The sequence below is a fragment of the Caretta caretta genome, chromosome 6 (assembly GCF_965140235.1).
Source record: "Caretta caretta isolate rCarCar2 chromosome 6, rCarCar1.hap1, whole genome shotgun sequence".
NCBI classification, from domain to species: Eukaryota; Metazoa; Chordata; order Testudines; family Cheloniidae; genus Caretta; species Caretta caretta.
This window is the reverse complement of record NC_134211.1, coordinates 126,287,733-126,314,156: the sequence shown is the minus strand read 5'-3', so window position 1 is coordinate 126,314,156 and position 26,424 is coordinate 126,287,733. Positions and strand designations below refer to the sequence as shown.

Sequence of the window (26,424 nt, the reverse complement as noted above, 5' to 3'; positions counted from 1 at the left end):
GCATGCCAGTAATATTAGCCATTTAAGAATTCTTCACTCAAGCCTCAGGGTTTGTCTATACATGACAGTTAATCTGGAATAAAGTAGGGTGTGAATTTACAGCGGATTAGCTATTCCTGATTAACTCCATGTGTGGACGCTCATACTCCTGAAGAAGAGTGTCTTATTCCAAATTAGCTTCATCCACTGTTATAATCAGCATAGCTATTCCAGAATAATTTGCTTTCGACAGCCCTTAGACTGGGAGTGGACCACACTTTTCTGTAGCCGCCCTTAACGAGGCATACAAACTGTTCTATATCATCATGGTAATTGAAAACCAAGGCAAAGTATTCGTTTAGTTTTTGGGCTGTACGCCTGCATCTAGATTATCTTTAATCTCCTTCCCATTCACTCTGAGTAGTGACTCAACCTAATCCTTCCTTATTCTCTCTTTATTTATATAACTAAAACCCCTCTTATTTATTTTAATTTCCTTGGCAAGAGCTAATTCAGATTGACTTTTAGCAATTCTCACTTTATTCCAACATTTTCTAATCAACCCCTTTTTCCATTCGCTATAGGCTCTCTGCTTACTCCTAATAACCTTTCTGAGGTGGTTATTCATCGAGCTGGGTCTGGAGCTTTTCCCTGCAAGTTTCTTCCTCTTGGGATGCAAATTTCAGATAGTTTTGGTATAGCTGATCTGAAGAAGTTCCAAGCCTCCTCTGTATTTAAGTCCTTGTGCTATTCAAGCCAGCTGACTTTTTAAACTAAATTCCTTTAATTTCCCAAAGTCTGGAATTAAAAATAATAGTTGATGACCTGGTTTTGATTATCCAATCTCCAAAATATACTGGAGTACAGTAGGAGGAGTTCTTGAAAGGTCCTCAAACTCAAAAACCCTCTTGTGGCAAAAAGTAATTACTACATCTTTCCGATTGCAAATCAGCCTAGGAATTGCTTTTGTATTGGACCAACTTCTGTTGGTGAGAAAGACAAGCTTTCGAGCTTACACAGGTTGTCCCCCTCACCAACAGAAGTTGGGCCAATAAAAGATATTACCTCACCCACTTTCTCTCTCTAATATCCTGGATCCTATGGCTACAACACTGCATATAGGAATTGCTTTGCCTGCCTACCCTTTCAATACAAATCAATAATGATTTGGTTCTCTCTTTTGGAGCTCTCTAAGGATATGTCTACACTGCAGTTAAACCCACAACTAACCCGTGTCAGTTGACTCAGGCTTGTAGGGCTTGGGGCTACGGGGCCTCTTGACCTGCAGTGTAGCTGTTTGGGTTTGGGCTGGAGCCTGGCCTGTGGGACCCGCCCTCCTTGCAGGGTCCCAGAGCCCTGACTCCAAGCAGAGCATCTGCATAGCAATTAAACAGCCCTGTAACCCGAGCCAAAGTCAGCTGACACTGGCCAACCACAGCAGGGGTTCTCACAACAAATTTTTTGGTGGCCTCAGAGTGTGGATGATGGTGTGGGTAGTGAGCCTGGGACCAGAGCCTGCTATCGCGTGGATGGAACCCAAAGCCCCGTAGCCAAAGACTGCCTACCTGCCCTCGGGAAAGTGGGGCATTCACCACCTGCCTGCACCTCCAGCGTTTGTGTCTCCATAGGGGGGCAGGGCTGAACCCCCACTGGTGGCCCTGGGAGAGGGACCACTGTCCCCACCCTCCAAATCACAACCCAGGAGGATGTGGCCACAAGAAAAGCCCCTGGTGGCCGCATTTGAGAAACACTGCATTAGGGTATGTCTACACTGCAGTGTAAACCCAGGGTTAGTAGAACTCAAGTTAAAAGACCTTGGGTTTGTTAACCTAGGGCTTGAGTGTCTACACTCATTTGTAACCTCCATGAATTACTGAAACCTTAGGGCTTTGGCATCTGCATTATGCTGGCCCAAGTCCAACCACCTATGTCCCAGACTTCCTAGGGCCCTCCCAAAACATGGCTGCTCTAGCCCTTTGTTTGTGGTGCAGTGTGGGAAAATTTGACTGTCCAAAGGTCAAAGAAAAGTTGGCCCATGGGACTGTGGAATACTTTTGGCAGACTTCGAGAGCACAAGTCCAGTGGGGCTGCATCTACACTGGCAAGCATTAGGGCTTGAATGCCTGACTCAGGCTTGGACCCTGCACCTCTGTGGGATCCTGCGTCCAAGCCCCGAGTTAGTATGATTTGTGTGTAGATGGGAGGGGGTTAGGCTTGAGCCTGAGTTTGAATCCTAGGCTTTCATTGCAGTGTCGTGTACCCTAACATTCTTCCCCGGGGCTACCAGAAAATCAGAAGATTGTTACTGGTTTCGTGTCAGAGACGAGAACCACTAAAGCTGCTTCACTAGGTGGAAACAAGCCTAAGTCACAAAGAGGAGATTTCCTCTTCCATCTTGCACCTCAGGGTTCTTCCTCTAGGATCCTCTGACCCCTCACATTTTCCAACCATCCCCCATTGTCATCTCCCTGCAAAAGCCCCACGTTCCCACAACATTCTTCCCCATACAGAGGGCAGGCTGTTGCTCCCAGACCCCCATCAATGCTGCTCCCAACAGAACAGGTTGTTAAAAGCCAGAGCAGTTCTCCCCAGCAGGGTCTCTTCTGTGCAGTGTCTGCAGCATTCCCGCTACTTGGGATTGTAGACTCTACCAACTGAAGAGACCTGTCAGGGTCTCTAGTCCGTCTCTTGCCAGTTGCCGTGTATGGCTTGCTTCCTGGGGCACATGCCACTTCCCCTAGAGAAATTATTTCTTGGCCATCCTAACAGACGGCCCTCTGAGGAAGGTTATCCTGATATTTAACCTCAATTCTCCCCAAACACTTTCACCTCATTACTCCTAGTCAGACCTTGTGACAGAGTACAGAGGCCAACCAGATTTCCAAGCACACTCTGCTCATACCTCACGCAGGTGCTCTGCGGGAGCAAGACTGAGGACGTGAGGCTCAATCAGGTTCTTGAAGGAAAGCAGGAACCTTCAGATCTGCTTGCGAGCCAGAAGGGGAGGACGCTTGGGGAAGGCTGGGTTCCACAGCCAGTGGGGCATGACTGGGGTGATTATCCAGGCAGAGGATTTTCTGTTTTGTTTCTGGTTATATAAGAGTATATTGTTTCATTTTTTCTCCTTATAAGAAAAAACATGGTCCGGGAAAAAAAGGAAACTCTGTCACACAGACAACTTTTGGACAGAGTGCTATGGCAGCTATCTATTCCACCAGTTTGGAGCGCTCACTTTTCTTGTGCTAGATTTCTTTCCTTTCCTTCTTGATTTTTACACCCTTCAAATATTGAGAAGCGTATGTCCCCTTCAGCCAAATTGGGCATATTTTAGCTACCTTAATTTTCCTCCTATCAGTCTCTGCTGCTTCCTAATAATTTCTGTTGCTACTCTCTAAGCTCCTCCCAACTTGTCCATCTTTCTCACAATGAAGGACAATGAACTGAACAGGATTTTGTAGATGTGATCAGACTGGTCATACAGAGGGACTATTATCTCCTCCTGTGAAACGAAGCTTTTGAGTATACAGGCCAAATGGCATTGGCCTTTTTCACTTCTCTATCACATTGCAAACACTCACCTATAGCCCCTGTCAACCCTAGTTCTCGTCCAACTTTACTACCTCCCAGATTTCTCCCTCTCTGAGTATCAGTGTCGAATTTGCTCCCTCCCCAGGATATATTAGCAGTTTTCCAAGCTAAATCTCAGTTGGGAAGGAGGGAACTAATGTCAGATGTATGAATCTGTACAATAAGGTTTAACAAACAAACAGTGTTTTTACCTGAGTATATCACTGATGGTAACTTCAGGGATGAACTTTTGAAGTTGCTTCACCTGTGCACTAAGGAAACATGCTCTGTACATTTCACTCATTCCGTAAGAGATGTTTCTGAACACCAGTTTCCATAAACCACTAGAGAGTGAGACAAAACAACATCTGCAGATAACAGAATGGCATCCTGCATACTAAGTGCAGATTTACACCTCTGATAACGTACTATATGAAATCATTACAATCTACACACAGTATTAAATATGGATTGTGCAATCAGCTTCCCATCCCCACCATCCAATGACCTTCTCGTATTGGCCAAGAGAATTACCACATGGCTCCTGCTTCTAAGGACATCACCCTTTCCTCCAGTGTAGGATTCCTTCTCTGTAACAGGTTGGACCACAGAAACCCCCTTGGGACTGCCAACTGATGTGCCGAGACTACCTCTGAGCCCGTTTTCCCTGCCAGCCTGGGACTCCGACACCCTGCCTGGCTGTGCCAGACACGCTAGCCTGCTACAAACACAGACCAGGTCTGAACTACGTCCCACAAATTGCAGGCTTAACTGAAAACAGCTTAAGAAGTGTTCCTGTCTCCAGCGCTCAGATGCCCAGCTCCCAATGGGGTCCAACCCCAAATAAATCCGTTTTACCCTGTATAAAGCTTATACAGGGTAAACTCATAAATTGTTCGCCCTCTATAACACTGATAGAGAGAGATGCACAGCTGTTCCTCTCCCCCCTCCCCCCAGGTATTAATACATACTCTGGGTTAATTAATAAGGAAAAAGTGATTTTATTAAATACAGAAAGTAGGATTTAAGTGAATTACCAAGCAAAATAAAATAAAACACGCAAGTCTAAGCCTAATACAGTAAGAAAACAGAATACAGATAAAATCTCACCCTCAGAGACATTTCAATAAGTTTCTTTCACAGACTAGACGCCTTCCTAGTCTGGGCACAACCCTTTCCCTGGTACGATCAGTAGTGTAGCTGGGGGGGAGCGGGGCAGCGGCTGCTCCCCCACCGAGCAGAAGTGCCGTCTTTTTAATTCTTTGGCGCCTTTTAAATTTTTACTCACCTGGCGGCGCTCCGGGTCTTCAGCAGCACTTTGGCATCGGGTCCTCCACTCGCCCCGGACTTCGGAGGCATTGCGGTGGCGGGGAAGGGGGGTGGGGGAAAGATCCGGAGCGAGTGATGGACCTGACGCCAAAGTGCTGCTGAACACCCGGAGCGCTGCTGGGTGAGTACCAGGGGTTGATGCCTTTATCTCCACTCCCCCTTTTTCCACCTGGCTACGCCACTGGGTACAGTTCTTGTTCCAACTCAGGTGGTAGCTTGGGGGTTTCTCATGGGGGGAGGGATAGCTCAGTGGTTTGAACATTGGCCTGCTAAACCCAGGGTTGTGAGTTCAATCCTTGAGGGGGCCATTTAGGGATGTGAGGCAAAAATTGGGGATTGGTCCTGCTTTGAGCAGGGAGTTGGACTAGATGACCTCCTGAGGTCCCTTCCAACCCTGATATTCTATGATTCTATGACTGCCACTCCCTTTGTTCTGTTCCACCCCCTTATATATATATTTTTTGCACAAGGCAGGAATCCTTTGTCCTCTCTGGGTTCCCACCCCTCCTTCTCAATGGAAAAGCACCAGGTTAAAGATGGATTCCAGTTCAGGTGACATGTTCACATGTCACTGTAAGACTCCAAGCCCTCATTCCTCCCAGTCTGACACACAGGAAGGCCTGCAACCAGAGCCATCCACAGTCAACTGTCCTGGCTGATGGGAGCCATCAAGATTCCAAACCACCATTAACAGCCCACACTTTGCATAGCTACAATAGGACCTCAGGGTTATATTTCATATTTCTAGTTTCAGATACAAGAGTGATACATTTATACAAATAGGATGACCACACTCAGTAGATTATAAGCTTTGTAATGATACCTTACAAGAGACCTTTTGTACGAAGCGTATTCCAGTTACATTATATTCACACTCATTAGCATATTTTCATAAAATCGCATAGAGCGAAACGTCACAATCACTCTTTCCTCCAGTGAAGGACACCTTCCCTACACTAGTCAGACTGGTTTTTAGAGCTCTGTGATGGGCTTCACAGACCCCACTCCAAGGTCCCAGGAGTGGTGGAACATATTGGGCCAAGAAAGCTCTGCCCCTCAGCAGCTGCCAGGCATGCTCCCGGTGGAGGATCTGCTTAAAAGAGAGCTCTGGCCGTCCAGCATGGGGGAAGGTGGAGAAGAGACTGGCTGCAAGAAGACAGGCAGGCTGCAGCTGCTGAGGCAGAGAAGTCTACAGGGGAAGGACTGGGACTGTGAGTAAGGCTCAGCCAGGAACCCCCTTCCCCCGACTAAGTGAGGGGACAACTGGACTTTGAGGGTGACCTAGGAAGCATCCCCTCCCTCAGCTGATGCCCTGAACTACTAAGGCTGTAAGAAGGCGGCTGGGGCCACGTCCCATACTGAAGGGAAACAGGGAAGGTAGGAAATAGCTCAGGGGAGGCTGATCTGGAGTGGTGGCCAGACAGGACTGAGCCACTCCTAGCCTCTCTCCCTTTGGGCCCTGAGCCGGAGCCGGTGGAGAACATGGGCCCGGGTCCCCCTATCCTTCCCTCTTCCCCCAGCCCCCTGGGAGTTCCCAGAGGACTCTGTGAGGGTGACGGACTGTGGCTTGGCTGACAGGCCCCTGGACTGCTGAGAAACTGTCTGCAGGCTTGGAGAAACTGTTTGGCTGAGGCCTGACCGCTAGGGCAGCTGGCCCCTAAGTGAAGCCTGCTACAAGCTCATGTAAGTTTTAAAAATGAAGCTATTTCTGCGGATGTTAGGAGGAACTAGCATCCAGAGATAACTTCGGGATTCTTCTTTGGGAGATCAGAGGACAAAGGATTGAAAACTCTACACACATTTAGAGGAGGAGACAGAAACCACTCCAGAGACATCTTCCACAACCATTAGGAAAAGAGCAATGAGCTTCTGAGGAGGGGGAAGGTGCCTATCCTCTGCCTGATTTGTGTGCATGAGAGAGAATTATTAACCATTCCACACAGCTAAAATCCCTCTGGTCACCTATACAGGCATGTTGCAAACTGTATCCTTAAAGAAAGGAAAATTAGTCACATTTGGACTTTCTGCTGAGCTCCCTCAGGGATAATGAATCATAGAATATTAGGATTGGAAGAGACCTCAGGAGATCATCTAGTCCAATCCCTGCTCAAAGCAGGACCAATCCCCAACTGAATCATCCCAGCCAAGGCTTTGTCAAGCCTGACCTTAAAAACTTCAAAGGAAGGAGATTCCACCACCTCCCTAGGTAACGCATTCCAGTGCTTCACCACCCTCCTAGTGAAAAAGTTTTTCCTAATATCCAACCTAAACCTCTCCCACCACAATTTGGGACCATTACTCCTCGTTCTATCATCTGCTACCATTGAGAACAGTCTAGATCCATCCTCTTTGGAACCCCCTTTCAGGTAGTTGAAGGCTGCTATCAAATCCCCCCTCACTCTTCTTTTCTGCAAACTAAATAACCCCAGTTCCCGCAGCCTCTCCTCATAAGTCATGTGCCCCAGCCCCTAATAATTTTCATTGCCCTCCGCTGGACTCTCTCCAATTTGTTCACATCCCTTCCCTTTAGTGCAAACACAATCAGGTACTGTTTGGGTGTGTGGAATGGAAAACAAGTGCCTTGTGTCACTCAACACTGACCTCCTCTACACAGAGACAGTCTCATTCCTGCCTCCTCCAAAGGACGCAAATGAGATACAGGGCACTCAGAGTGGGGGTGTGACAAAAGTGGGGAGCTTCTGACAGAGAAGTGGTGGACCCCTTCATTCAGCAAAAAACAACCACCACCCACTGAAATGAAGATATTACCTGTATACAACTGCATCTATAAAGTCTCTGGCACTGAAGTCATACAGTTTATAACCCTCTCGCTTAAAGGCTAGCACTGCATTAGGACCAAGCCAAACATTGCCATCCATCCTCGGTGTGAAATGAACTCCCAGAAAGGGAAACCGAGGATCAGGAACCTGCAGCAGAAAATGAGAACTGTAACCCCGTACAAAACAGATTCAGAGACAACAATGTAATTGTTTGATCCAATAACATTCTGAGGAATGCGAAAGTCAGCTACTTTGCAGGAGACACAGAGAAAACATATATGATTTACTGTGGACTTAGACGTTAGTCGAAAGATAATAACAGAAGAAAAAAAAATGTTTATTACAGCCTTTCAAGATTATTCTCACACTGGCCAAGTAATTACTATCCTCACACTGGCCAAGATATCACTTTGGTGGGTGATAATAACTATCGTTTGTTGTTTTGTCTTCAGCTATCCTGGTAAAAGTCAAGTGAATATATTGTGTACCTGGGCATCTCTACTGAAAGTTGACTGCCATAATTCTAATTTAAACAATTCAATACTTAATATATTTTAAAAAAAGACTACCCAAAACCATGAAGTTGTCTCAGCAGCACTTGGTTCACATTGTGAAATGCACAGAATATTACGTACTGGATAAATGTTTCCTTTAACCATATAGCATTTTTCTGGCTTTAACACCAAGTAGTCTCCACGGAAGGGCACAATGCGAGGCTCATGGCTGCATCCACTGATTTCGGACAGGCGGTCTGAGTAAAGTCCTGCACAGGTCACGATATGTTGACAGCGGATTTCCTCTCCCTGCCAAAAAAACAAACCCCACAACTACAAATTCAACACATTAAGAAGAAGAAGAAAAATTAACCTATAAACCACAAAAAACAAGCCAGGATCACAAAGAACAACAATCATGCCTTTGAAAGATCAGGTATTTTGCATGCTGGAAGCGGATAACATTTTTGTAGTTTATTTTTATTTAACTCTTGAAAATATTCTTTCTTCCTTCCCCACATTGAAAGAGAGGGCAGTGCATCTACATCTGGCTTCCTAAAACGGTAATACAGCAAGTAGTTTACAAAAGTTGGAACAATTCTTATAGGAAAAACATAACTAATGTATCAGTTGTTGGATTGCCTTCCTCAAGTGCAATGCATGGAACACAGCGGTTTGCCCTGTAAAATAAATGTGCGTGTGTATAATACACAAAGACCCATCATGCCTAAATCAGAGATTTAGATCCTCCAGGTAATTGAACTTTTCCCCTTGGAATTTTCCTATTTCACTCAAACATCAGGAACACTGGTGCCATTCCAGCATGCAACTCCCTGACAGGTTTTTGTTGCTGGAATCTATTATAGCGGTGGTGTATCTAACTGACCACCAAAGAGTATGCAAAATATTTTAATATCATTACCAAACTACAGTAAAATCTTAACATGATCCTGCCATCTGTGTGCCATGTCAGTTTGCCTTCATAAACAGCTGTTGTATTATCTAGCACAGCACGTCCAATGTTACCAATGTTTTAATGGGTTTTGAATTATAGGATTCGTTTGTCATACCATGCTAGTAACTCCCAAGAAGAAAAGCAGCAGAGTTTTCCCTATTAATCAATTCAATATTAGGCTTAGCTCTTACCTTCGAGTTTCTAACAATAACTGGATATTTCATCCCTGCAATAGAATTAGATGTAAAGAGGTTAATAGAATCCATGCTAGAAAAAGAAAACCAATAGTACAGCCAACTTTTCAGGATTGGAGTCCAACTGGGGAACCCCAGACTATGGAGCAAGCATTGTTCTGATGGGATTCATAAATAGAAACCTAACCGTTTTCGGTTTCCTTCATGTATTGTATTACCTCTTTCCACATTCTGAGGGCTTGGCTACACCTGCGAGTTACAGCACAATAAAGGAGCCCCGGGCGCACTAGCTCACTCCCCGTCCACACTGGCAAGGCCCGTAGAGCGCTCTGACCCCGCGGCTACAGCGCTGCTGGTCTCCACCTCGGCAAGTGGAAGAACGTTTGCTGCACCCCCCTGGAGCGCCACGGCGTCAGTGTGAACGAGGTGTTGCATTACTGCGCTCTGACCAGCCTCCGGAAACGTCCCATAGTCCCCTTAAGTCAAGTGGCCGCTCTTGTCATTGTTTTGGAATCGCTGTAGGAATGCAGATATGCCCTTTGAAAGCTCCGTTTCTGACAGCCGGCTGCTTATCTGCTCCGAGACAAAGCAACCATTAGTGTGGAATGCTGTGTGAGAGAGAGGCGGGGAGGGAGGAAAGGGGGGGGTGGGTTCTGCTGCTGTCTGAACTTACAAGACAGCATGCTGACATGCTCTCAGCTCCCCAAAAATCCACTCTCTCTCCCCCCACATACACACAACACACTCCCTGTCACACTCCACTCCACCCCCACCATTTGAAAAGCACGTTGCAGTCAACTGCATGCTGGGATAGCTGCCCATAATGCACCGTGCCCAATGCCACTGCAAGTGCCCCAAATGTGGCCATGCCAGTGTGCTTGCAGCTGTCAGTGTGGACAGATTGCAGCGCTTTCCCTACTGTGCTCTACAAACGTGGGTTTGCCTCAAAGCGCTCTACATCTGCAAGTGTAGCCATGTCCTGAGATCTGTATCTGAAGTAGACCCAGTTTTCTCTCCAAGACAGAAGCAAAGAGCACTGTTATAAGCATGTGCACCCAATATTCAGCTGCCGGAAACTATCCTGAGAGAATAACTTGTTTCACCTAAGGGAGAGTCCTATTTTACTGGACATTTTTTCTATGTTCACTTGAAAATTATAACTTTTCTTCCTAAAGGTGATCTGCCTTTAGGAAAAAGTGGGTTGTTCAGTTTGATGACCTATCCCAGCTGACATAATTTTGTCACTGGGCTAAACAGATCTTTACTAAAAAGAGAGTTTCAAAAATATGCAAGAGAAAAGTAGCTACAGCCCTTTCAAGTACTTTTAGTTACAACAGAGGCCTTAGGGCAAAACTTGTTATGAAAATAGATTGCAATGTTATAAGGAAGAGAGAAGAGGGAGTGCTTACCGTCTTCACTTTCTGAAGGACTTTCTTTAGCCATCTCCATGTCTGTTACTTCAAAGTCAGTCAAGACTGCGCCACCCACTTCCTGGAAATCTTCCGCATAGGACAGGGCCACTTGTCTATAATTCACAATGCCAGTGTGTGGGGAGTCAAGGGCCATCACACCCTGAAATGGTATTCGATGAATTACAGGAAAAAAATACAGTTGGGTGGGTACCTAAGATGTGTGCCTCTAAATGGCTCTGAGTCATAAATCAAGTTATACAACCCTTGCTTTTAGGGTTGTATAATCCTGCACCACAGACAGTGCACTATAATGTGCATATGGCCACCCTGGGCGTTTTCCCTAAAGTGCAGTTGTTTCTAGTGCTTCCTGTCACTAAAAGCCAATTACATCACCTCTGCTGTGAGTTACTCCCTGAACTGGATGTCAGAAATACTAGTCTGTTCCCAAAACTGGTCTTTCCTAAACCAGAGAATAACTAGCCGCTACTCTGTCACGAGCCCAGGCAAGGCGGGTGAAATTCTTATGTCACTCACTGGCACACTTATCTTTGGATCGAAGGGACTCAGTTTCCTGTATGACTGATTTCTTTCAGCGCACTGGTAAGGAACACATCCATGCCTTAGCTCCCCAACTGTAAAATGGGGAGAATAGCACTTCCTACCTCACAGAGCTGTTGGGATAAATATATTAAAAATTGTGAAGTGCTCAGAAACCTCAGATAGATAAATAGAATAAGATTCAAAACCATAATGCAGTTTTAAGTTCTTTTTGATGAATTTTGTTCATATATTTAATACACAGTGCAATGCGCTCTTTATAATGAATGTACTGTGCCAGTTCTCTTCTATTCAGGATATTGGGAATCAGCTCAGGACAATGGAAGTCAATTCAGGTTACCAGGGTGCACTGAATCAGACCCACTTGATTTTAGTTATTTGCAGAGCTAAATGCTTAGCCAGATTATTAATGCACACATATATTTCTATACATTTTACACAATAGCCACAAAAGCTAAATTAAGGTAATACTAAGAGTCCCTTTCAGACAGGTTTTTGTCTGTCTTTTTTTACCACATAAATCTAGATGGCTACAGTAACTTCTAAGCAATCACCCACACAAACCACTTCAACAGCAGAAAACTTTCAGATGAAACTATACAGAGATGTTTCCCTCCCAATTTTCCTTCCAACAAAAGAAACAGTAATAAAAAGTCTTGAAACTAACAGGCTGACCACATTTCTGATCTCCTCCTACAGTAAAGAAATACATGAGAGAGCAAAGTGTTATGTAACGATTCTAGCACAAAAACTGACTACATTCAAACTGGTCTGAATCAGAACTGCGTGCTTCCAGCCGAATAGAGATTTGCACTTGCTACCCAACATTCACTGATATTGCACATGATTAAGGCCCTACTTGAATTGCAGGACGACTGTCAAATAATTGCAGCTGAGTTCTGGACAAGACATGGAAAATCACGGAAAAGTAAAAATGGATCCTTATTATTTGTGGTAATTTGGAAAAGCTGACAGCAGGAGCCCCCGCTGTCAGTCCCAGGGCAGCTGGCACTCCCGCTGTCAAAACTGTGATGGAAGCTAAATATTGCAGGATCTGTAACATCGCAAATTAAGTAGGGCTTTAAACAGGACTATTATATAGAGAAAAGATCCTATCAGCAAAAATTCACACATGGGAGCTCTGAACGGGGGAGAGGAAAGCCTAACTACTGATTGGTAACCATTCCCACTCCCCAGAGAAAGCTTTCTAATCCCCATTGGTGATTAGAATCTGTCCAACCCTGGGTACATCAATATTACAGAAGATTCTATTTTGTCTCAAGTCACTATTTGAGACTCACAGTTTTAGGCTCTAGGTGTATGACCCAGGGATTGCTTGGTGTCAACATGGACAGGGGCAGCTATGCTTTGCTGAGTGAGGATGCAGGGGGACAGGGGAAAGTGGGGGGGCAGTATGGGGACATATGCAGATATGCCTGGCTGAATGGGGAGTGGAGGAGCAGGGACACACGGGGACAGTGGCAGATGTGCCTGACTGAATGGAAGAGGCTAGATATCAGCCACGGTCTGCATGGATGAGGCTCCCTAACAATCCCTTCCCCGCCAAAAGCCTGTTCCATACTTCTCCAACCTACACCCAACAACCCTCCAAGTTCACTCCCAGGCTCCTTCCCAACAATTACTTCCCTCTTCCTCAGCTCTTCTGTTACCCCTGACTCCCCCAAGCCTTTGCACTGCTTCTGAGGGGTGCGGGAAACACGGTTCTGTATTGTAGGTTAAAAGAATTGTTACTCAAAAGTTCTGTATTAATAGGTCTAGTAAGAAATCAATTTGTCAAAAACATTTCCTGAATCTTTTTTGTTTTCTGTATTGTTACAGACATACTTGCTGACAGGTATTTTGAAATAAATTACCAAAATAATTGAAACTGGTGTGATTATATTGTTATTTTGACAAATAAAATATGCAGAATTTTAAAATATTGTGTGCAGAATTTTTAATTTTTTGGTGCAGAATTCCCCCAGGAGCTGAGGCAGGCAACATGCTTTGGACAGATTCTTTCATATGGGGGTAACTGACACCCGGTCTGGCCATATGTGTATTGTCTGCTTCACAATGGAGGCTTATTTGCATACTGAGCTACAAGGTAATTAAGATTGTGAAATCAAAAAGAGACCGCAAACTCTAGGATGGAACAAGGAACAGGAGGGTGTCTGGTTTATGAATAAAGATCAAAGCACTGTGTTGATATATCTGGGGTTGGAAAGAGACACCCAGGATTCTTCACCTAGGAAGCAAGCTGACAGTGTGTTCGCCTTCTGAATGGAAGGTCACAGGCAACCTGGCTGTAAAATGCTGTAAGGATCTTTGGGTGAACAATACTTAGACATGAGAGCACCTTGTTAAATAAGTGTAGGCTCTAGAATGCAGGTTATGATTTTATTTTACACGTAGCCATTTGTTTCCAATAATTATATTTGCTATTATTTGAACCTCTACTCTTCGTTAAAATAAACCTTTTCTTGTTTTCACTAGAGCCATATCTAAATGCTATATATTAATTGGAGTGATGATCTGAGGTAAAACTGGTAAGCTGGGGTGTATTGCCTCCTTGGGAGCAGTGAATATTATGACTGTCCAGTGGAGAAGGGCTCGAAACTCCCGGGGCATGCTCGGAGGTTCTAGTGTGCCCATCGCTAACCTGGAAAGCGGGCCTGCGGATGCCTGGAGGGGGGTGCTTGTGTTCCCCATGGCTGGTGGAGCCTTGAACTGATCCACAGCAGGCACAGCCAAGCCATCCTCCCGCTAAGGACAGATGGGAGTGAGGTGCCTCACAACCCTGGGTACCCCCGGGAAGCATCACAAGGTGAAATGATACTTGCTTTCTGTAATGTAAAGATATTGTCTGGTGTGACAGAACAGGTCTATCACTTATAATTAGAACAGCAGCAGGTCCATATCATCGCTCAAAATATAGTTGGAAAGAAAGCAGCCTACTAGGTAAGCACCCTAACTTTTTTCATCACTCGCTAGTGGTTTTGGTTTTTTATTGCCCCCTCTCATCCTTGCTTGGCAGATGTGTTTGGAGTCACCGAAGGTAGAGCAGAAAGTCCAGGTTTCCTCACAGGGACAACATGGACCACCAGTTTGGAGCAGCTGGGAGGCACCATGTTGGCAGGACGAATAGAGAGATGATAGGATGTGTGGTAACAGATCATTCAAACTGGAACCCCAGAAATAACTTTCTCAACTGGGATCTAACCCCTTCAAATGTCACCTAAAGAAAGAAATAAAGCTGATCTCTGGACTGAAGAAGGCACCCGGGGAAAGGTTTTGATTTTTTTACCCAAGGAAGAAGGAAATATTATGAGAGGCAGGATAAGAATAGGTATCACAAGGACTGGTGTAGAAGGTGGTGGGAGAAGTCAGGTCCCCTTCTCTACTCCACTCAAATCCATCTATCTTAGGGGTTTATACTGCCACCCATCACCACAGTATCTGACATCCTTCACATAAACTCAATAGCCATAGCGAAGTCCCAAGAAGACTTCATGGAATTTCTGGCACTTTTCCCTTTTTGGGGCGAAAGCTCTACTTAGGGAAGGGTTTTTTGGGCAGAGTTTTGTAGGGGGGGGTTGGGTGCAAGAAGGTGTCAATGGTGGAGGTTTCAAGGAGGAAGGTTTTGCAGCATCTCCTAAAATTGGGTTAGGAGAACATTTCCTAAAAATACGGCTAGTATCATTTCTTTAAAGAGGTATACATAAGCAGGGTTGGTTTTGTGCTAAATATTTCTGTACTATAAATTAATTCCTTTTTGCTGGCAGTTTTTATACCATTGGGATTTCAGGCAGGCTTTCCTTTGAACATATAACCCATTGAGACTGCCACAGGGGCAGCATCATCTAGGATTTGTGTTTAAAATAATGTAACAGATCACTTAGATAAACTACCGCTTTTCATTCCATTTAACAATAATAAGCAACTTACCCTGCAAAAGGGCTCCTTTGCTTGTATTTCTTTTGCACTTATCAGTTTCAGATCTCTGACGTTGTTCAGCAGCCCTCTCTCATACAGTGCTCTGAGTCTTGGAATTTCTTCTTGTTCAACAGCTACTATTAGCTTCAGAAGGGATGACAAAGTTCAAGAGAGACATCAACATGGTAATAAATACATTTGCAGTGCACGAAAATGCGAAGGAAAAGCTAGTGTTCATCAATGCACTGAACAGAAGACCTTACTAAACACATACAGTAACTCCTCGCTTAACATTGCAGTTATGTTCCTGAAAAATGCTACTTTAAGTGAAATGATGTTAAGCACATCCAATTTCCCCATAAGAATTAATGTAAATGGGGGGGTTAGGTTCCAGGGAAATTTTTTTCACCAAAAAAAGACATTATACGTGTATGCGTATATATATGGTGACAGGGTCGGGCCAGATGGCTATAGGAGAGTAATTTTTTTGCAAAAAAAAAAAAAAAAAGGTGTTTTTTTATTTGCATAACACACTTACAAAACAAAACAACAGCATATGCAATGTGTAACACAGCAACCAATCACAATTGTTTTCTCATTAGCTTCAGGGGAGGGAAGTGTTCAAGCTTGCCTGGGCCCAGAGCGGGGGGCTTCCTCGACTCTCGTGGTCTTCCACCCTTCCGAGTTACCTGGTGGTCTAGAGCGAGGGGGCTTCATCGACTCTCAAGGTCTGCCACCCCATCGAGTTACCCGTCAAGTCACCTGGTGCCATGCTTGAGTGTCACCAACAATTCCCTCCTCTGAAAGCACCCAACAAAAGGGGCAGGCTGTGGGGTGGACAACCCGGAGGGGGGAGGGGGCACGTGCACCCACGTGTGAAAGGACCCCTCTGAGGTGGTGGTGTCCGCAGCAGCAATGGCTGGGGCTAGGGTCCCTTACTCTCTCCCCCAATCAAAGGGTCAAAACAAAGGGAGCCGGACAGGGACACCGAGCAGAGAGCCTCGGACAGCGCCCATTGCTCCTCAAAAGCGTCAAGGGAGTCAGTGGACGCCGCCCAGAGGAACTCCGCCCGGATACGTGAATGGACCGAGGATCGGAAAACGGCCCCACAGTCACAGGAAACTCCATCAGCCAACCTCCTCTCTCTGGTTTTATAGATGGCCGTTTTAGCCAGGGCCAGGAGGAGGTTAACTAGGAGATCCCGCGACTTTGTGAGGCCATGGATGGGGAGTACATAAATAAAAAGGTGAGGGGAAAAATGCAACCAAAAACATAATAAAAGATTTGTGAGGAGCCGGAACAGGGGCTGCAGCCTGGTGCACTCCAAATATATGTGCGCCAGGGTTTCCCTCACACTGCAAGAGGGACAAGTATCTGGGAAGGGGTTGAACCGCATCATTTTTCAGGAACCGTGCCCGTGCTCACAGCTCCGTGAAGGAGCCGCCAACTGATGTCCGCAACGGGCCTTGGAACCAAGGTGGAATACAGGCTGGCCCACCGGGGCTGCTCACCCTCCAAAGGTGGCAGAAGGTCTTGCCACTTTGTGTCGGGGTGGGACAATAGGGTGAGGGCGTGAAGGGTGTGGAGCACGAGCGTGTATAGATGTTTCCTTGGTGTGGTTTGGAAGCATACCGGCTGCAGTTCATGCAGCCGGCTCGCCGTAAAGGGGTGAGGGGGTTGATTGGGTCTATGGGGCAGAGGTCCAATTATAAGGTCCAGCAGGCCTGGGGTGGAGGGTGGGTGGGGCGTGCCCTCGAGCAGGACCTGATCGAGGTAAGCTCGAGCAATGGGTGGCAAAGCGGCCTTCACCTCCTGAAGTACGCGCTGGGGAGTACGAGGTCTGGAGAGCCCCGTGCGCCGAGCGAGCGTCAGGGGATCCAGCCAGTCTCCCCGGTCGTAGTCCAGGAGGTCTCCGACTCTCGTGACTTCTGCCAGGATTAAGCTCTGGCGCACCAAGCGGGACTCCACCACCTGCACACGGAGCTGGGGGTTGTGTAGCAGGGGCTCCGCGAGGAGATCTGCCCCCTCGGTGGCCGCCACGGACCTGGTCGTTAAAAACAGTTTCCAAGTCCGGAGGAGGTCCTGGTAGAAGACCGGCAGCCCGGAGAGGTCTCGCGGAAGACCTCCCGGACAGAGATAAAAAAGCTGCCGGTCATATCGGAGCCCTCGGATGCGGCGCAGGATGGCATGCGCCAGTATGCTCCACGCCGAACTGCCTGCACCATAAAGGAGCTTCTGTAGGGCCTGGAGGCGGAAGACGCAGACCTGAGTGTGCAGACACTTCAAGCCCTGTCCTCCTTCCTTCAGGGGTAGATGAAGAACCCCAACAGGGGCCCAGTGCATTCCTGACCAAAAGAACCCCAGAATCGATGTCCGGAGGTTGGTCAGGAAACCCGGGGCTGGGACCAGGGTGTTGAGCCGGTACCAGAGCTTGGACAGGACTAGTTGATTAAGCACCAGTGCTCTCCCACGAAGGGAGAGACATCGGAGTAGTCCCGTCCATTTCTGCAGCCGCTCTATCACCCCGCCCTCTAAATTTTCCCAGTTCTCCGGCGGAGGGGGATGCGTGGCAGAAAGATAAATGCCGAGGTAGAGCAGCGAACCCGCGCTCCACCGGATGGTCTGAAGCGCGGGTGGGAGGGAGCTCGCCTGCCGCCAGTCCCCTACCGCCAAGCCAGAGCTCTTGACCCAGTTGACCCAGGCAGAGGAGGCTGCCAAATAGATGGGCTGGCAAGCCTCCACCCGCGCCAAGTCGCTTGGGTCCTGGACCACGAGGAGCATGTCATCAGCGTACGCTGACAGGACCAGCCGCAGCTCTGGCTCCTGCATCACCAACCCTGTCAACCTCCTGCGGAGGAGGCAGAGGAATGGCTCAATCGCCAGAGCGTACAGCTGGCCCAAGAGGGGGCACCCCTGCCACACTCCTCGCCCGAAGCTGACTGGTTCGGTCAGGGTCCAGTTGAGCTTAACCAGACACTCTGCAGAGGCGTACAGCGCCCGGAGAAAACCCACAAACTGGGGTCTGAAGCCAAACGCCCGCAGAGTGCTCAGGAGGTACCCGTGTTCCACCCTATCGAATGCCTTCTCCTGATCTAGGGACAGGAGGGCGAACGACAGACCGTCTCTACGCCCAAGTTCCAAAAGGTCCCGAACCAGAAATAGGTTATCAAAGATACTGCTGTCTGGGACGGTGTAGGTCTGGTCTGGGTGGATCACGTCCGCCAGCACAGACCCTAGCCACAGCGAGATTGCTTTCGCTACGATTTTGTAGTCCGTGCTGAGGAGCGAGACGGGACGCCAATTTCGTAAATCGCGGAGGTCCCCCTTCTTCGGCAATAAGGCAAGCACGGCTGGCCTGCACGAAAGAAGGAGGACCCCGCTCTGCAGAGAGACTTGGCCCAGGACGTCCCAAAACACACAGTAGAACTCCACGGTCAGCCCATCCATGCCTGGAGACTTATTAGTGGGCATATGACGGAGAGCTTCCGAGAACTCAGCCAGAGTGAGAGGCAACTCTAGCCGATCTCGGTCGCTCGCTTGCGCTGACCGTAGGGAGCTCCTCCCAGAGCACTCTGCAAGTGCCAGGGTCGGTCGGATCCAGGGAGAAAAGACTTGCATAGAAGGCTCGGGCCCTCCCGCACATCTCCACCGGTTCTGTGAGGGGAGTGCCGTCTTCTGCCAGGAGGCAGGTGACGTGTTTCTTGGCCCCCCTCGTTTTCTCCAGGGCATAAAAGAAGTGGGAGCAGCAATCCATCTCCCGAAGGAGGCAGATGCGGGATCAAACAAAGGCGCCCCGGGCCCGATGGTCCTCGAGGGCCCGGAGCTCCTCCCACTTCTCCCAGCACGCTCCGCAGAGGAGCGGGTCCTCGGGGCTGGCGGCCAGACGCCTCTCCAGCTCTAAGACCTCCCGTTCCAACTGCTCTATCGCCACATTTCTCCATCGGCTGGTGCCCCAGGTGTAGTTGTGGCAGAAAAGCTGGGCATGCACCTTCCCCAGGTCCCACCATCGCCGTGCCAAGGGAAAGGCACGCCGTTGCCCTCGCCAGGCCAGCCAGAATTCCCGGAAGGATGTCACAAAGCCCTCATCCTCCAGTAGGCTGTTGTTAAAATGCCAGTAGGCCGGCCCTGGCCTCTCCGCACAAAGGGAGGCTGTCATGGTGGATAGATGATGGTCAGAAAATGGGGCCAGCCGAATGCTGGAGGAGTGGGCTCGTGAGAGATGGAATCGTGATAAATAAATGCGGTCCAACCGGGAGTGGCTCGACCGATGGGCCTCCACCCAGACAAAGGTGAACGTGGAAGTGTCATCCGGGTAGTGGTCGTGCCAGATGTCCACTAGGGAGTGATGTTCAACTATCTCCTCGAGGGCATCCGTGGCGTCCGGGCTCTACTAGGTCCCCGAGCGGTCCTGCTCCTCGAGGGTGGTATTAAAATCCCCTCCCAGGACCAGGCACTCGTGAGAATCTAAGGTGCCGAGGAAGGCGGACGCCTGCTGGTAGAATTGCAGCCGCTCTGGGCCAGATGTCGGGGCATAGACGTTAACGAGGTTAACCACGAGCCTCTCCATACGGACCCGGAGATGCAGCAAGCGACCCGGCACGGCCTCGGCGACCCCTAGCACCTCAGGCCATAGGTCAGGGGAGAACAGGGTCGCCACTCCAGCCTGTCGAACCGTGGCATGCCTAAAGTAGACCCTGTTCCCCCACTCCAGCCGCCAACTGTCTTCGGCGGTCGAATCCGTATGGGTCTCCTGCAGGAAAACCACAGAGTACCTTCCCTCCCGAAGGAAGGAGACCACCTGGGACCTGCGGAGAGCCATCCTACAACCCCGGGTGTTCTAACGTTGCAATGGTGAGAGGTGTCATGGGGAGGGCCGGGGGGGGATCCTCACTGGCAGGGACACTCGCATCTGCCAGCGGGCCGCGCAGCAGTCCGTGACCCATCCCGTAGGTGAGTAATTGTTCACAGAAGATGCAGACCCGCCAGTAGGCCGTGGCATCCTGCTTCTCTGTCCCTTTACCTTCCCCCATCAGGGCCCTTGTGGCTGGGAGGATTTGAGAAAAGTCCCTCCATTGCTGGAGAGCAAGTTGTACCTTGTTGCGGGAGCCATGGACATCCTCTAAAAACTTCCGCAGCTCTCCTCACAGCTCATGGGGGGGTGGGGTTACGGTTTCCCGGTTGTTCCCTGGCGGGGCCCTTGGTACAGCCCCGTGGTCCACTAAAACGGACAAGCAGGGTGCGGATCTCTGACGGGGTGCCTGATGGGCTGGAGCTTCTAGGCCCACCTCAAGCTCTGGGGCGATAGGGGGCGGTGGAGGGAAGATAGCAGCTCCTAATGGGTCGGGGCAGGAGAACACAAAGGCCGCTCCCTGGGGGTCATCAGTTGGGAAGGGGAAGGAGACAGCCCCGGGGGGCGGCAATGACATTGCAGGAGGTAAATTGGATAGGGGTAGGGGCAGGGGCTGAGGCGAGGTTCTGGGTTTCGGGAGGCAAGCAGCTGGATGGTGGCGCCTCCCGATCAGACTCGAGGATTAAGGGGGTGGGGAGGGAGCTCTCAGTGACACTGGGTGCGCGCTCTATGGTGGATTTAGCGGCCACAGCATCAGGAGGTGGATTATCTTCTGTAGGGCCCCCACCCAGGAAAGAAGTCGATTGCTCCGCACCAACGGGGGGTGCCCCGGCGACTTGTGCTCTGGCCTCGTGGCGCCGGCTGTCACCTGAGCAGGCTTGGTGGTTGTCAGCGGGGTGCCATCAGCAGCTGGGTCGGTGGAGGAGTCCAGGGGCTCCTCGGAGGTGGGAGCGGAAGCAGCAGTTAAGGGGAGGGAGCATGGGGAAAAGAGGGGTGGACTGAGGTCACCCAGATCGAGATTTGCTGGCAAAAGGTCGTCCTCCCTCTGGGCGACCGGGGTCAGATCTAAGGCCTCGATCTCCTCGAACATGGAAGAGAGGACACTTTCCGCCGCCCCGGGGTTCTCCCCGCCGGCACCCACCACGACGGTTGCCTCAGGGTTCACTGGGGCTTCGGGTAGCGTCAGGACAGAAGGGGCTTCCTCGAGGGTCTCGGAGGGGAGGGTCTCCCGTGGAGGGGAGACACTACCCTCCGGTGCTGCCACGTCTTTCCTGGATGACACCGGTGGATGGGACACACTCGTGGGCAAAGTGGAAGGTTCAGCATCGGTGCCCCCCTTCCTGGTCTTCTGGGGGGCCTCCGCTTCGGGTGGATGAGGCGGAGCTCGAGCCTTCCGCTTACCTCGCTTCCCCTGGACTAGGGCCCAGCCCTCCATGGCAGCATCTGGGGGCTGGTTAGCAGGGGTCATGTCAAGGGGTAAAGGGGATGGCTCAGGGACTTGGGGGGGTGGGGGGGAAACGGTGGGGCAGCATTAGGGAGGGAGGATTCTCCCTGGGGCAGGCTCTCTCCCATGCCTGGTGGTATCTCTGCCACACCCTCCTCCATAGGCCCCGCTAGATTGTCAGCCATGAGGGCGGGGCTGTCCCGCTCGTCTGGGCGTTGTAGGGGAGGTGCCCCTTGGGCCTGAGCGGGAGTAGCGGTGGTCCGAAGAGGACAGGGGGTGGGTTCGGGTACCGGGCGGCCAGGGCCGTCGGCAATGACGGGGCCGATGTCCTGCCGGGTCTCGGGGATCCCAGGTGCCCCTCCTTTCCAGGCTAAGGGGCAGTCCTTCCAGACATGCCCCGACGCCCGGCAGAGGTAGCACCGGGCTTCCCCTGTGGAAAAGTACACCCGGTAACGGGCCCCCTGGTGGGGGACTAGGAAGGACCCTTCGAGCACCACTCCATCACGCGCCGCCGCCGGCAGTAAAAGTTGCACTTGCGGGCGGAAGGAAAAAATGTGACTGAGGGTGGGGTCCTTGCAGCCCAACGGGAGAGGGCTGATAACAGAAACAGGTTTTCCCAGGGTGGAAAGGGCGGGTAGCAGGGCAGCACTGGAGAGAAAAGGAGGGAAAGAAGTCAGGACCAGGCGGACGCCCAGGTCCTCTACCGGCTCTAGGGGTACAAACACCCCCCCTACCACCAGGCCCCTCTCCACCACTTCCTGGGCGGCAGCCTCCGATGCTAAGAAGAAAACGACCTTTCCGTACATTTTGGAGGCCGCCACAATGGCCGAGGGCCCTACCTCGCCAACGTCGGCACGTAGGTCTCCACATGGGGCGAGGCAGGCACCAGGAGGCATTGGACACCATGCTTCCTTGTCATGGTGGGAAAGGGCGCCGGCCACTATTGATGGTGGCAGAGGCGGTGGGCGGGAGAGATGACGAGGCAGCAGGCGGGGGGGCTGCTGCCGCCCAGGCATACATCCTGGGGGCTGAGGGACATCCGCAGAGCTGGTGGAGAGGGCAGCGGGTGAGGACGCCGTGGTCAGTGGCGGGGCTGCAGCAGTGAGGGTGGCCCCTGCCATGGAGGGCCTGGTTGTTTTAGCGGGGCCCTTCCCCTTCTTCTTGCCCTGGCCTTTCCCGCCGGCTGGGGAGGTTTCCCTAGAGTCTGGGGAGGCGATGGGCATGGCAACAGCGGAGGTCACCCCGGTGCCCTCCATTGCCGATGCCCCAGCGGGGGCGGTGGCAGGTGTTTAACAGGAGTTGGGGTCAGGTAGAAAGGGACAAGCTGTTGGGTGGACAATTCGGGGGGGCGGGGAGGGGGGCACATGAACACCGTACGCTTGTCCAGAGAGTCCAGTTTGGTTGGCTGGTGCTTCTGGCCCACACAGTGGAATCAAGGCGAACAGCTGAGTCCAGAGGCAGATGTTAAACAGCCAGCAAAGACGGTGGAGGGACCAGTGGTGAAGATCGTAGTGTGGGGGTTGGGAGGACACAGATGAATCGGGGGGCAGCTCCGTGCCACACCCCGTGTCCCTACAAACACAGTTAAGACACAGTCAAGGCCTCCCCCCACACAAGAGCACAGTTTGAAAGTTACTCAGTCTTAGGCCTCCTCCATGGCGATTTGTAGATTCCCCGGGCGGTGTTCCTCCGGTGGACGGCTTTTTCTCTGTCTGTTCCGGGCTCTCTTTTTTACATTCCAGAAATGCCGGAGCAAGGTGATAAGGATCCTCTCGACCGGAGACGGGTCCACAGACAAACAGCAAGCGGCTGGGTCTGGGGGCTGGGTCCTTCCACTCCCCCCCTCTGGGGAAGCGGCCAGCAGGCCCCCCCTCTCTCGGGGGGGGGGGGGGGGGTTCAGCTGGAGCGGCAGCTGCATCCGAGGGCGGGCGGCGGGGGGGCTAACAGCCGGCCAGCACTCTAGCAACAGCAGAGAAAGAAAAAAAAACAACAAAAAGAAAAGAAAGGGGGGGAGAGCGTCTGGCCCAGTCCGGGTGGGAAGCCGAAAGCAGGGGCAAAAAGCAAGGAAAGCCCAGGCCAGAGGGCAGCAGCAGGAGAGCAGGCTAAGTAGGTCCCTTTTCCCTGGGTAAGGTAACAAGGAAGGTTTTTTTTTTTTTCTGAAACAGAAAAGAAGTTTATTTGTAACACTTACAAGAATTACCAAAGGAAACAAAACAAAACAACGCAAACAGAAGGTATAACACAGCAGCTTTCAGGAGGGAGAAGTGTTCAGGCTAGCCTGGGCCCAAAGCGGGGGGGCTTCCTCGACACTCGTGGTCTTCCACCCTCCTGAGTTACCTGGTGGCCTAGAGCGGGGGGGCTTCCTCGACACTCGTGGTCTTCCACCCCCTCGAGTTACCTAGTGCCGCGCCCAGTGTCACCGATCCTCCCTCTCCTGAGAGTGCCCGGTAAGATGGGCACGGCTGCGGGGTGGGCGGTTTACGGGTGGGGGGGGTAGACACCCATGTATTATAGGACCCCTCCTAGATGACAGGAATGATGGTATCCACAGCGGCAACGGATGGGGCTGGCGTCTCTCGCTCTTCCCCTCAATCAAAGGGTCAGACAGAGGGAACCGGACGGGGTCACCGAGCAGAGAACCCTGGACAGCGCCCACCGCTCCTCGAAGGCATCAAGGGAGTCGGTGGACGCCGCCCAGAGGAACTCCGCCCGGATACGTGAATGTACTGAGGATCGGAAAAAGGCCCTACAATCGCAGGACGCTTCATGGGCCAACCTCCCCTCTCTGATTTTATAAATGGCTGTTTTAGCCAAGGCTACGAGGAGGTTAACCAGGAGGTCTCGCGATTTTGTGGCCACGGATGGGGAGTGTATAGATAAAAAGGTGAGGGGAGAAATGAAGCCAAAAGCGCAACAGAATATTTGTGAGGAGCCGGAAAAGGGGCTGCAATCTGGCACACTCTAAATATACGTGCGCTAGGGTTTCCCTCACATTACAAAAAGGGCAAGTATCCGGGATGGGGGTAAACCGTGTCAGAAACACGCCCGTGCTCACAGCTCCATGAAGGAGCCGCCAACTGATGTCCCCGACGGGCCAAGGGAGCAGGAGGTCCCGCCACTTTGTATCGGGGCGGGACACCAGGGTGTGGGCGTGAAGGGTGTGAAGCGTGAGTGTGTATAAATAATTCCATGGTGCGATTTGAAAACTGACCGGCTTGCAGTGAATGCAGCCGGCTTGCAGTGAAAGGGTGAGGGGTTTGTTGGGATCAGCAAGGTAGGGGCCCAATGGAAAGGTCTGGCGGGCCTGGGGTAGAGGATGGGCGGGGTGCGCCCTCGCGCAAGGCTCGGTTGACATAAGCCCGAACAGTGGGGGTCAAGGCGGCCTTCACCTCCTGAAGTACGTGCCGGGGGATACGAGGGCTGGAGAGCCCCATGCGCCAAGCGAGCGTCAGGGGATCCAGCCAGTCTCTCCGGTCGTAGTCCAGGAGGTCTCCGACCCTCGTGACTTCCGCCAGGACCAACCTCTGGCGCACCAAGCGGGACTCCGCCACCTGCACATGGAGCTGGGGGTTGTGTAGCAGGGGCTCCGTGAGGAGATCTGCTCCCACTGTGGCCGCCACGGACCTGGTCGTTAGAAACAGTTTCCAGGTCCGGAGGTGGTCCTGGTAGAAGACCGGCAGCCCGGAGAGGTCTCGCGGAAAACCTCTCGGACAAAGATAAAAGAGTTGCCGGTCGTATCGGAGCCCTTGGAAGCGGCGCAGGAAGGCGTGCACCAATATGCTCCACGCCGAACTACTTGCACTATAAAAGAGCCTCTGCAGGGCCTCGAGGCGGAAAACGCGGACCTGAGTGTACAGACACTTCAGACCCTGCCCTCCTTCCTTCAGGGGTAAATGAAGAACTCCAACAGGGGCCCAGTGCATTCCTGACCAAAAGAACTCTAGAATCAATCTCCGGAGGTGGGTCAGGAAACCCGGGGCCGGGGCCAGGGTGTTGAGCCGGTACCAGAGGGTGGACAGGACTAGTTGGTTAAGCACCAGTGCTCTCCCTCGGAGGGAGAGACATTGGAGTAGCCTCGTCCATTTCCGGATCCGCTCTATCACCCCGCCCTCTAAATTTTGCCAGTTCTCTGGCGGGGAAGTGTGAGTGGCGGAAAGGTAAACGCCGAGATAGAGCAGTGGATCCGCACTCCACTGGATGGTCTCAAGCGCAGGTGGGAGGGAGCTTACCTGCCGCCAATCCCCCATGCCAGAGCTCTTGACCCAGTTGACTCGGGCGGAGGAGGCTGCCGAATAGATGGCTTGGCATGCCTCCACTCGCGCCAACTCGCCCGGGTCCTGGACCACGAGGAGTACGTCATCGGCGTACGCCGACAGGACCAGCCGCAGCTCCGGCTCCCGCAGCACCAACCCTGTCATCCTCCTGCGGAGAAGACAGAGGAAAGGCTCCATCGCCAGAGTGTACAACTGGCCCGAGAGGGGGCACCCCTGCCGCACTCCTCGCCCGAAACTGACTGTTTCGGTCAGGGTCCAGTTGAGCCTAACCAAACACTCCGCGGAGGCATACAGCACCGGAGAAAACTCACAAACTGAGGTCCGAATCCAAACGCCTGCAGAGTGCTCAGGAGGTACCCATGGTCTACTCTATCGAACGCCTTCTCCTGATCAAGAGACAGGAGGGCGAACGATAGACCATCTCTCCGCCCGAGTTCCAAAAGGTCTCGGACTAGAAAGAGGTTGTCAAAAATGCTGCGACCCGGACCAGTATAGGTCTGGTCTGGGTGGATCACGTCCGCCATCACGGACCCTAGCCGCAGTGAGATTGCTTTCGCTACGATTTTGTAATCCGTGCTAAGGAGTGAGATGGGACGCCAGTTTCGTAGATCGCGGAGGTCCCCCTTCTTCGGCAGCAAAGCGAGCACCGCTCG

General features: G+C 51.0%; 1 protein-coding gene across 4 annotated transcripts in view; it reads right to left on the bottom strand.

The window, feature by feature from the left end:
- The window catches only part of L2HGDH (L-2-hydroxyglutarate dehydrogenase), a 47,320-nt gene that overhangs the window by 3,885 nt on the left and 17,011 nt on the right, over nucleotides 1-26,424 (bottom strand). For 3 of the 4 annotated variants that reach the window (XM_048852455.2, XM_048852453.2, XM_075130022.1), the window contains 6 exons: nucleotides 15,217-15,348; nucleotides 10,708-10,870; nucleotides 9,296-9,330; nucleotides 8,291-8,458; nucleotides 7,645-7,802; nucleotides 3,759-3,890 (listed from right to left, as the gene is read on the bottom strand). In XM_048852455.2, coding sequence (XP_048708412.2) covers nucleotides 3,759-3,890; nucleotides 7,645-7,802; nucleotides 8,291-8,458; nucleotides 9,296-9,330; nucleotides 10,708-10,870; nucleotides 15,217-15,348 — 788 coding nt within the window. Of the gene's footprint in view, nucleotides 1-3,758; nucleotides 3,891-7,644; nucleotides 7,803-8,290; nucleotides 8,459-9,295; nucleotides 9,331-10,707; nucleotides 10,871-15,216; nucleotides 15,349-22,336; nucleotides 22,666-26,424 lie in introns of those variants that run through there. The other variant, XM_075130021.1, reaches the window with a different exon arrangement.